At 40.8% G+C, this 12494-nt stretch overlaps 1 protein-coding gene across 1 annotated transcript in view; it reads right to left on the bottom strand.

The window, feature by feature from the left end:
• The window catches only part of MACF1 (microtubule actin crosslinking factor 1), a 240964-nt gene that overhangs the window by 114289 nt on the left and 114181 nt on the right, over positions 1-12494 (bottom strand). Inside the window, 2 exon segments of the mRNA XM_032613193.1 lie at positions 745-978; positions 1901-2050. Of these exon segments, the coding sequence (XP_032469084.1) occupies positions 745-978; positions 1901-2050 (384 nt within the window).

The following is a 12494-nucleotide window of genomic DNA, read 5'->3' as shown; positions in this document are numbered from 1 at the left end:
ACACTGCCTTGGTAGGATAAAAAACAGCACAGTCACACTCAATTAACTTTCTGTTCTTCCTTAAGGAAAATGCAGACTACTCCCAGCGTTTTCTCTGCCAAGTAGAGCACTGAATTCTGAAACTTGTCTCTCAAATTCTATTTTCTGACTCTTCAAGTACTTTAATAAAACAGGTTATGCCAAGTGATATATTCATGTATTTCAGAATTCATCTTCAGGTAACTTACTTCTCTTTCCACATTCTCTACCTCCCTCATTAGTGTACAAGTTCACAGCCAGAAAAAGAACTTTGATTCAATAAGCCAGTGCTGAGTGGGGTGCAGCAGACCATGAGACTTTACCTTCTTTTAGGTTTATCCCAGCGCCATGACTTCCCACTGAAACTATAGTGGCAGCTTGAGGATAGCTTGTGGCCCATTAAGACTGCCCAGGTATTTTCACTAGTACCCTTGGATCACCAGTCCAGATTCAGGTTAGAAATATGCCATTTGCTTTTTCCCCAGGGATGATGATGATGATGGTGATGATTGGGAATATGAACTTACTACCAACTATTCCTGACTTAAAGTCCTTCAGGATGTTTCTTATAAAAATAAATATTGGCTCACAGATCTGCTCCTGAATTAACCCTTTTTTGTGATTCTATGCTCTCTGTAAAGCAGTTTCCCTTCATTACCTTTTATTTGTGTAGGTACCAAAATTTTCTTTTTTGAAAAATACCAAGCATCACAGCAGTCTGGTTACCTTTTCAGTCTCCTGCTGTAAGGCTGAGGTCACCACTTCCTCCAGCTCCTTCTGGGCCAGCTTCGTCCTTTCCTGGAGAGCCTCATACTGCTCCTTAGCCTGATGAAGTTTCTCCCGGAGAGCTGTCAACTCATGGCGGCTCAGCTTAGCGTGGTTCTCTTCCAGGAACCCTTCAGTGTCTTTGACAACACTGGCAAATGAGGTGGCATGATTCTGAATGTCACCCTGTAAATCCTTAACATACGAAAACAGGATGGCAGAGGCTTCAACTTTAGAACTTCGAAGACCTCTCAACAGCATGAAGATGAATGACTAGGATGACATTATCTGCAACTGACGTATGTCCCTGAGTATAATTTGCTTAAGGTTTATGCCTAAACCAATGGAGATAATAAAATTTTAAATGCTTCTAAATTAAGAAACTTTTTAAATATTTAATTTTCTAAGAAAAATTTAAATTTCTAAGAAGATATTTAGTGAAGACAAAAAAGGAGACCGCCCATAAACATGATTTTTATTCTGCAATGAGTTATCCTCAAAGAGATCATTCTTCTATAAAGAAGAGTTGACAACAGGATTCTAGCGGAGTTAAGGCCTGGTTGGTCCTTTATAACTCTCTTGGTTATGACCCCTTAATCCTAATGTAGCCTATAAGGCCCAGAGTGATCTGGGTCCTACCCTCCAGACTCATCATTCACTAATCTTCCTTTTCTTCTTTGCAGTCCAATTGAACTAGCTTTCTTTCAGCTCTTGAATACATTGTGCTCGACCCCATTCCCACCTCCAGACTGATGTACAGGCCTCTGCCTGGCAATTTTCTTCTTCCTCCCACACCTTCATGCATCAACCCCTATGTACCCTCTGTTCCTCAGTTTAAGTGACACTTCTTTAAGGTAATCTTGATATCCAAGTCAAGACTGGGTCTCTCTGTTATATGTTCTCATGTAACTTTTCCTTTATAGATACAATACTGAATAAATTATATGTTCATTTTTGTGATTATTTGTGTAATGTCTGTCTTTTCCAAGACACTGTAAGCTTCATGAGAGCAGGGACGTTTACCATTATGTTATTGGCACTAAGCACTGTGCCTGGCGCATAGCAAGCCTTTATAAATACTTGAAGGAATGAAAAAAATGAGTTAACTCTTACTGACCTTCAAGTCACTTTGGTTCTTCTGCAAAGCAGAGAGATCCTGCTGGGTGGCTCTACCTTGATGGCCAGCCAATGCTCTTTCTGCCTGTCCTACCCAGTTGCAAAGATCCTCCAGTTTCTGGTGACAGGTATTTTGTTGTTTCTGCAGGGTCTAATTAAAATGCAAAGGGGCCAAGAGACAATTAATGATTCTCATTTTATAAATACAAGATAACTCCCTGAAATGTAAAACAGGAAGGTTATATCTCAAGGATGGAAAAGTTGGTGGGAGACTAGAGGAGGAAAAGGCACAGAAATCATATTCAGAAAGCTCCCCTCAACTGGATCGTCTGTTAATCTGGGGCTATGGTCGGGATTATAATCGGGGTGATTTGGGATGAGAATGCTCCCAGGTTTTGGTCTGGAAGCTCCTTTGCCAGACTGCTGTTATTATCCTTGGAAATGGAGAACAGAGAGCCCAGATGCTTAAAATCCACAGATGATATTGGTGGTAATAATAAATTAGTGGTTCTGATCAATTCTACTGGAACTGGATGATACACTACACGTTAAGTCATAATATGGAAAATTAGAAGGACTAGACAAGGAGTAAAAATCAGGAAACTGGATAATTTATAAGCTAATTGAGTTTCTTAGTAATTGAGCTGATTTTATATAAGTCAAACTTCTCACAAATGCAGACACCCATTAAATGGAATGATTACATGCCAGGCATGAAGGGCTTGGCTATTTTGAGAAGGGAACTGCCCCAGAATAGCAACGGGCTCAGTCCTTCAGGTGTCTATACCATTACCCAAGAGAAAAGCCAGCCCAAGGGGAGGAGGGAGTACGCTTCTGTGCCTGATCCTTTCTCCAGACCTCTCAGTCGCATGACACTGAAGCACCTGATTGAGCAATTGAGCATGATGTGTTCTCCTGACCATCCTTCTAGAACCGTTTTCTACCTTCTGATGGTGTTTTAGTCACCTGCACTTACAAACAGGTGCCCAAATTGGCCCTCTCTCCCCCTCTTTAGGACAAATAGAAGGGCTCTGGAAGAGAACTCCTAAGAGTTCTTCAGCTGTAAAACAGGATCTTCATGGGTTAGGATGGGTGCAGACTGAATCTGAAAAAAGCAAAGCAAACAAGTTAACACACAGACATACACATGCATTCAGGGCAAATATAGAGAGAAGCAGAGCATTTCTGACAATAACAAGGTTAATAAACATTGTGGAATTAATTACACACTTAGAGAGAATGTTCACATGCAACTGTATCACCGTCTGCAGCTCAGGAGCCTATCCTGGATGCGGGCTGTTATTATCTTAAGGTGGCCCAGACCAATGCTATTTCGTTAATTATCCATAAGCTACACCAGGCTATATAGATTCCCAAGTGAGGACACTGCAAATTTCCAGATATGGAAGGTAACCTAGTATTTTACTTCAAATTCAATAGAGCTGAAACAACTAAGCAGTAATAAGGGACATACAGACTTGACTTTAAGCCTTTAATACCCTTTAAGCCTGACTCAAAAGCTCAATTCTACTTTGTACAATATTTAATAAAAGAGACCCTGAGATAGTTTTGCTGGTGACAAGGACAATTCTAGTATCATCTTGCTGAATTCCAACTTATTATTCAAACAGCAGAAATGGCATAAGCATCATTCTTGGTATTATACGGTTATGATGTTACCATTAATGCAATTATGTTGAGTCCTGCAAGAAGAGGCTTGTGATAGAAGGTGGTGAGATGATTAGTTGTTTCCCCCCACCCCCCAGAATGTATCAAGAGTGCTTCTACACACCGTTTTCCAATAACTGAATAAGCACTGGGCACAAGAGTGTAAAGAACGGTGCTAGAAAATAATAATTTCAAATGTGCTAAAAAATTAATATGATTCTGATAAAAATCTTTTTGTCAGCTGTTTGAAGGTGGTCAAGGAATCTTACTGTTAATCATTTGAAAAGCCCCAGAATAAAACTGATTTCAGGACCATTCTTCTCAAGAGCTCAGAGTACCTAAATGTTCCTAACAGTCCTCAAAAGAATACTGAGGGAGAGAGGAGGAGAAATAAGGGCTAGGGATAAAATTTTCATTTGAAAGTCAGAGACAGTGACAGTAGAGTCTCACTAAAAAGAAAACGCTTGCACATGCATACACACGTAAACACACGTATTCTCTCTCTCACACACACACACATAAAACCAAAAACACAGCAAGAAAAACGGCCAGAAGAGCTGCCTCCTGGACCAGAACCAAACTGGCCTGAACCAATCAAAAACTGGTAAACGCAGGCTCCTGGAATCATGACAAATGGACTCTGGCCAGAAAACCCAAAGATAGAGGACATCCCAGAGACCAACTGAGCCCAGCTTCTGGTTCAGCCTGACCTTAAGCCGGGCTGCCTGCTCCATCTGTTGAAGACGGCCCTGCAAGGCATCCACCTGGGCTGTGGTCCGTTCCACATGGTCCTGGAAGGACCTCTGCAGTTCATTCAGAAGCCTTAGCATCTGTCGGTTCTGCTGAGGAGGCAAGTCCTGGGCGTGCTCGGAGATAAAGAACTGAATATCAAAGGCAAGTGCATCCAGCTGAGATTTCCTCTCAGCCATGGGCTGTTTCAAATCCTAAGGTAAGTGGGGAAAGGAAGAAAAAGAAAAAAGAAACTTCTTATTCTCTGTAGAAGCAGAAGCTGTTGGTTCTAATCAAAGAATCAACATGATCAAACAGAGGTTAATTTCTTGCATTTTTATAACTGACACTGATAATTTCTAGGGCCAAACCGAAGTCTCTCTCACTTCTGGCCTCTCCAAACCCCTCGCATATTACAGTTAGGTTTTCTTTACTAGCCCTTGATTTCTAAATGCACTAAGCTTTCAATTATTTATAATAACAGAATTACAGTACAGCTAATCCCAGGTGTCTGTGAAAAAATGTATTTTTTTAAGTTTTGGAAAGTATAACATGAATTTCTGGTCTGAGATATATCTGTCTAATTGTATTTTCTTAGATTCAAATACCTATTTGTATTTGTCTAGCCCTAGTACCTGGTAGGCCAGAAGTGAGAAAATATTCAATTTATTTTTGGTTCACTGAAATTTGACTTTTAGAGTAAATAATGTTGCTTACACATTTTAAAACTGTAAAGGATTACAGTCAGACTTTCTTATATAATAGTTATATTGCTTTAAAGCAGTAGAAAACTGCCTAAACACTAGAATTTATCTGTTTTCAGACAATTAAAAAGCATGCAATTTTCCCACAAACATTTAGTGATCATCAACTATGTTACACTGGATGCAATAAAAAACATAGAAACAAGTAAGATATCTACACATCTATCACTTTGAAATTGAGCATAGTCAGCAATCTTGAAAAGCAGGCTGGGAGGAGGGCTTCCAGATATTTATCACAAGACTATACTTCCTTCATGTGTGAACACATGGATTTGGGAAACTGTCACTAAGGAAAATGAGGCTTAGGCTGTGGCTCTCTTTCTATAACAGAATTTGTATAAGGTATAACTAGGCAAGGATCCCAATGCATGAGATGCTCTGTTTTCATATCTCACACTGTATCTTAGAAATTTTTCTCACCCTTGCTTCTTTTAGTACTCTGCCCGTGAACAGATAAAGTCTGCTACTCATTCCTCCAATGGTATATATGGATAAAAGGCTATGAAAGAAGGCGGCAGGCCAACTCTTGCAAGATAAAGAGGGACGAGCTTGCATACAAGGAAGCCTGACCACAGACAACATTTAGGTCTGTATCTCCTAAGACTGGGGAAAATGAAGAAGATGGAATAGGAGGGAACATCTCTAGTTCTGCTCTGACTTTAGAAAGAGTTTTAGGAGAGGAATATCTATGGCAGACCATGGATAAAACAACGTGAGTATCACCTGATATTACTTTAAGTATAACCAAAAGAAATAACAATGTTGGAAGTGGGGATGGGGGAGAGAATCCTCGGCTCATATGTATCTCAGAATCTTTAACCTTCTCTCACTGACTTATAAAAAGAATCACGTAACTTGGAGTTGGACAAAAAGAAAACCATCTCTTGAGATCAGAGGTCGGCAATCTGCAGTCCCCGAGCCAAATCTGCCTGCCACCTGTTTTTGTAAATAAAGTTTTTTTTTTTTTAAAATAAGTTCATATTTTCCAACTTCACTTTTTTTTTTAATTTATTTTTGGCTGTGTTGGGTCTTTGTTTCTGTGCGAGGGCTTTCTCTAGTTGCGGTGAGCGGGGGCCACTCTTCATCGTGGTGCACGGGCCTCTCACTATCGCAGCCTCTCTTGTTGTGGAGCACAGGCTCCAGACGCGCAGGCTCAGTAGTTGTGGCTCACGGGCCCAGATGCTCTGCAGCATGTGGGATCTTCCCAGACCAGGGCTCCAACCCATGGCCCCTGCATTGGCAGGCAGATTCTCAACCACTGCGCTACCAGGGAAGCCCGTAAATAAAGTTTTATTGTAACATGTCCACATGTCTATGGCTGCTTTCATGTTTCAACAGTAGAGCTGAATGGCTGCCACAGAAACAGGTCACCTGCAAGGCCTAAAATATTTACTATCTAACCCTTTATAGAAAAAGTTTGCAAATCCATGCTCTAGCTCACTGATCAAAGCTGGTGTGTGAGAGGAAAACATAGGCAGAACACTCTAAGACATAAATCACAGCAAGATCCTTTTTGACCCACCTTCCTAGAGAAATGGAAATAAAAACGAAAATAAACACATGGGACCTAATGAAACTTAAAAGCTTTTGCACAGCAAAAGAAACCACAAACAAGATGAAAAGACAACCCTCAGAATGGGAGAAAATATTTGCAAACGAAGCAACTGACAAAGGATTAATCTCCAAAATATACAGCTCCTGCAGCTCAATATCAAAAAAACAAACAACCCAATCCAAAAATGGGCAGAAGACCTAGACACTTCTCCAAAGAAGATATACAGATTGCCAGCAAACACATGAAAGAATGTTCACATCACTAATCATTAGAGAAATGCAAATCAAAACTACAATGAGATATCACCTCACACCAGTCAGAAAGGCCATCATCAAAAAATCCACAAACAGTAAATGCTGGAGAGGGTATAGAGAAAAGTGAACCCTCTTGCACTGTTGGTGGGAATGTAAATTGATACAGCCACTATGTAGAACAGTATGGAGGTTCTTAGAAAACTAAAAACAGAACAACCATATGACCCAGCAATCCCACTACGGGGCATATACCCTGAGAAAACCATAATTCAAAGAGTCATGGGGGCTTCCCTGGTGGCACAGTGGTTGAGAGTCCGCCTGCCGATGCAGGGGACACAGGTTCATGCCCCGGTCTGGGAAGATCCCACATGCCGCGGAGCAGTTGGGCCCATGAGCCATGGCCGCTGAGCCTACGTGTCCAGAGCCTGTGCTCCGCAATGGGAGAGGCCACAACAGTGAGAGGCCCACGTACCGCAAAAAAACAAAAAACAAAAAACTAAATGTAGCTGACTTTCTCAAATGGAAAGTCAGACTTTCTAAGAAAGGCAAGTACAGACACCAGTTTGCCTAGCAGAGAAATAAAATTGATAAAAACTCAAAAGGACAAATGAAACATGCTCGAGAACCGGTGGAGTGCTTACCTCACACTGTTGGAGATGGTGACTCAGGCTGTCGATGGCATCTGTTTCATCGACATGCTCCTTGTTGTTCAGAATAAGATGGGTATTGCCAACCCAGGCTCTTAGATCTTGAAGTTTGCCTTCTAGCTGTTCATACTGATTTAAAACTCTAGTCTAAGAAATAAATGGCAAATTAGATAATAAAATTCTCCAAGCCTACCCAGAGTTTGTGAGCCTTTGTGAATAAAAACAAGAAGCTACCTTTTTTACTTCTGCAGCATTCTGGAGGTGGAGTAGTCTGGAACCCCAGGTGTCACTCACAGAGCTGAGGGACTTTTGAAGATTCTTGGCATCTTTTTCTAGAGCCTTCAACAGTTGAGCTGGGACTTCCTGAGGCTGGCTGATGATAATCTGATTCACACATTCCAGTTCCTGACTCACCACCGTGGACAGATCCTTTAGCTCCCTGTCTACCACCTGAAGGCATACAGTGGAGTTACCTCCAAAATCAAGACTAGAAATCTTGCTGTCTAGGAATCAGCTGTGAACACATTTTTCTGTCACCTCAAGCCTACCCAGGCTTTAGGGTTTATAAAGTGTTTTTATAGACATTCACTAGTTTATTTGGTTCTCACAATAATTCTTGAAGTAGGCAGAGTAGATATTATTATCCTGGATTTACAGTAGAGATGCCTTAGTGCTTAAAAATGTGAATTTGTTTTCCCCTGAGGTCGCCCACCTGGTAAGCAAGAGAGCCAAGACTTGGATTCAGGTTTTCTGACTCAGTGCAATGCTCCTCGCACTACAACTTGCTGCCTCTCCAAGAACAGAGCAGAAGTATATGTTATTTTGTATATGTGTCATTATGCTTTAAATAATGTTATGCAATATAAGTCAATCAAAGGACAAGTCTTCCACTCCAAAGCCCAAGGGAACAGAACCAATGCATATAAAAATATCCCAAGCCAGCTTTCCCACTCAGCTACTCCTCAGTAGAGAAGCCAGAAACCAGCTGTGGAAGAGCTTGGTAGTTGTTCTGGGCATCATCCTCATTTCCCCTTCAGCCCCCCTGCCCAAGGCCATACTCTAGATACTGAGAGAACTGGTAAACCTCTACAATCTCTGTCCTCATCGTGGCTCCAATCCTGTGACAACTCTCAGCCTCCAATTTCAGTCGAAGAGCTATTCCTCCTCCCGCTCAAGGCTGTCTTAAGTCTATGTCTTTCCATGTCCTCAGGGACCTCATTCCACCAGTCAGTACTTCCTCTCTCCTCTAACTTCAAATTCTCCTTTTCTATTGGTTCTTTCTCCTCAGCCTAAAAATTCACTCAAAACGTTCCTCTTTTAGTCCATCTCCTCTAGCTAGTGTTCTACCTCTCTTCCCTTGCCTGCACTATCAAGCTTCTGGAAAGAATGACATACATTAATTGTCCACACCTTCCAACCTCCCGTTTATTCTCAATGCAACCTAGTTTATATCCCATGACTCCACTGTAACTGTTCTTATCAAGGTCCCCAGCAACTCTCAGGCACTAAACCCCCTTTTAGTCCTCACTGTACTCGGTCTCCCTACTGCATTTAACACTGCCGACTACTCCTCCCTTGAGTCTCTTCTGCTTTGGCTTTTGTGAGACTAGTACTCCCTGGTGTTCTTCATAGATCTCTAGTTACACTTTTCCAATCTATTTTTTGTCCATTAAATGGTAGTGTTTTTGAACATGTTTTTCTTCCTGAATAGTCTTTATTTTCTCCACGCTGATGGGCCTGGAGGAAGTCTCTGGGAACCTACCTTGGCCTGACACAGCAGATCCTGTAGCTCTGCCAGATTTAGCTCTAGAGGTTGAATTTGTTTGGTCCTCATTTCAATGTCTCGTAATAGAGACAGATAGGATACCAACTTCTCATCATGTTCTAGGCAGAGCTGCCGGTTAAATACATTCTGTGGAGCCAAAAAGAAAACTCACTCAAATCTGACATACTCCTTTAAGTCTGCTTTTTAAGCAGGCAGGGTCTTAGAATAGAATAGAAATTTTTACTACACGTTGGGTGGAATGAAATAAAATATGTTATTTTGTCTAAACTGTCTCAAATCAATAGACAAAAAAGTGATTTTATTCTATTTCCTCAGGGAGCAGAAGCTCAAAATTATCAATCTATAAGCATCATTTTAGCGAAACTTCCAAAACCTATTCTGATTTCAGGTACCATAGCCTCAGTATTTTAAATTAGCTTCAATGTTAGTGTCTAACTTAAAACCCTTGCAAATTTCAGAAAGACATTCAGAGCCACTGCCTAATTTTCCAACAACTATGTTACAAACAGATGATGATGAACTAAGTTATATCTTAGAGAATCATCTAGTGCCCTGAAGTGTATACAGTTATACACATGAAAACTCAGTATCTTGTCAAGAGTCTTAGCATGAAATTAGCTATAACAGATACACACACACAAACACACCATTGGGTAACTTACTTTGGTAGCCCTGAAGGGCTCCGGGTTCACACTCGTTCCCCCCGGTGCAGTCATGAAGGGGGTTTGTTCACTGCCAGGCTCTGAGCTCTTTCTGAGTTTCTCCTGTGGTGTTTTCTCATCCATCTTCATTGTGGGGTATGATATTAGGGGTACCATCTCTTCTTCACGGGTTTCTGGAATAGGACTAATGGTGGCATCCTCTTGTCCTGTACTCTCTTTTCGAGATACATCTTTGGACAGTTTCTCTGGGAGAAGAGACACTGAAACTCTGGGAACTCCCTGAGTCACTATGCCTTCAAAGGACCCTGCTTCTGCACCTGTAACTATAGGGATTGACAGTTTTAGAAATTTCTCCCCCGTTATTTCCTGAGTTGTTACTATTTTAGATTCAAGAATTCCGCAACGTTCACCATCACTTTTGCTGTCCTGAGGATGAAGGTCCTTTCTGTCTGCGAATTCCAAATAACTGACATCTTTGGAGCCTACTCTAATTTCTTCCAATTTAACAGCGCTTGTTGAGTCAAAAGGTACTTCTTGGTATGATTTTTCTTTACTTTCGTTAGATAAGAAAGTCAGATCTTTGGTTTCCCTAATCTTAAAAGTAACACAAGAATCTTGATGATAATTGGTCTCCTGTCTGGTGGTTCCTTGGAAAGACTTCTCTGTTGTGAAAATTGGGGATGTGTCTGCAACTTGGGCTTCTCCAACTGGTTCCTGGTAGCACAATCCTTCAGGTTGTGGGATTAAAGAAGAGAGTATTTCACTCTGGGTCCCAACAGTAACTTCTTGAGATAAATTTTCTTCTGGTTTTAAAGTCAAGCAGAGGCTTAAATTTTTCACATCTCCTTCACTGACCTGATTAGAGTTGAAGAATGTTAAAGCATCTTGATTTCTTACAGAAATTCCTTTGGGTATCATTTGGGAAGAAGAATCTTCAGCTTCACCAACAACAGAAAATCCCAGCTCCCCATCAGTTTCTTTCTCTTTTTCACTTATAGTTATTTCCACAGGCTGACTCTCTATATTAGAGTCATGGTCATCTCTAATGGCAGTTTCCTGATTCAGCTTTTCTTCTGAAAGAACTGCTGGTTGGCGTGTTTTGACACTTTCTTCTACAGTCATCTCCCTCTTTCCTCTCTTACCTTTCTCCCTGGTTTTCACTGGTTTCTGCATAACCTGCGGACTAGGCAATTTGCCCGGAGTTTCACAATTTGATTCTTGTACTTCTGAAATAACTTCTCCTTGGTTTTCCCTTATTTCTTTAGAATCTAGACCTGATATAAACTGTTTCATTTGAGAAATAATTTCTGTCTGTGCCACTATTTTTTCTTGCTCTTCATTTGTATTTTTTTCCATGGTATTATAAGCCACCTCTTTGGGGTTCAAATCACAAATTTCTGAGCGAGGGTGTGTCACTGAACTTTGGCCCAATGATTTACCTTTACCATCACTAGAAATTATGACACTGAAAGATTCTTTAGCACCTCGAGAAGATCTCCTAACCTGACCCTTGCATTCCAATTCCTTTAATGAGATTTCCCTGCTCTTTTTTGCCTGTTCCCCATTAGAAACTCTCACTTTAACCTTTTTCTGTGCAGATTGGTTTTCAATTTGAAATAATTTCTCACTTTCTCCTTTACCACAACTCATTACAGCAGTCTGACTGCAAGCAATTAACATTTCCTTTCTTAGAAATTCTTTCTTTAGTTCACATACTTCAATTCCATCTTGCTTTTCACTCTGAGCCTGGTGATCACAGGACTCGAAGGTATCTACTTGGATTATAGTTGCCAGTTCAGGGCTAATAAGTCTTTTCTCAATAGCTTCCTTTAAAGTTACTCTCTGATTATTAAATATGTCAATAATTCCTCCATCTAACACCTGACGGGATGCAATAATTCGGACCATGCTTTCATCCACTAATTTCTGTTCCAAAGCTGATGCCAATGTCAATCTTTCCCCCGTGGCAGTGTCTATAATTCCTCCAGCATTTGCCTGAGCTTCCAGAACCTTCAGTGTAGCTGCAAAATCTACTTTTCCAAGCTGAATTGCTTGAGACAATGTAAGTACTTTGTCACTTGCTCCATCTTTAATGTCTGAGAAGGGGATTACTTCTAGATACCTCTGTCCAGATTCAATATCAATCTTACACTTTTTTACTAATTCTGCATAGGGAACAATGCTGTAATTCTCAGGATCTATAATCCCATTCATCATTCCTGAAGATAACATTTCTTTATTAGTTAAGAGTCCTTCTTTTTCAGCTTCTGCCAAGGTCAATCTCTGGCCAGAAATGAGACCTATAAAGCTTCCAGTCAAGGCCTGAATTTCTTGGATTTCTCTCTTCAAGTCTGGGGTAACAAGATCTAATTTTATGGCTTCAGAGAGGGAAATAGTTTCCTTTGTTTCAGGATGAGAGAACTGATGGAGGCTTAAGCTCTCAACTTTTTTGAGCTGCTCGGCTAAATCTTCATCAATAATGCCATGTTTAAAGGCACTATCAACAGAAAGTCTCATCCCAGATATATGG

Source organism: Phocoena sinus, chromosome 1 (assembly GCF_008692025.1).
Source record: "Phocoena sinus isolate mPhoSin1 chromosome 1, mPhoSin1.pri, whole genome shotgun sequence".
NCBI classification, from domain to species: domain Eukaryota; kingdom Metazoa; phylum Chordata; class Mammalia; order Artiodactyla; family Phocoenidae; genus Phocoena; species Phocoena sinus.
The sequence above is the reverse complement of the archived record's forward strand: the minus strand, read 5'-3'. Positions and strand labels throughout refer to the sequence as shown.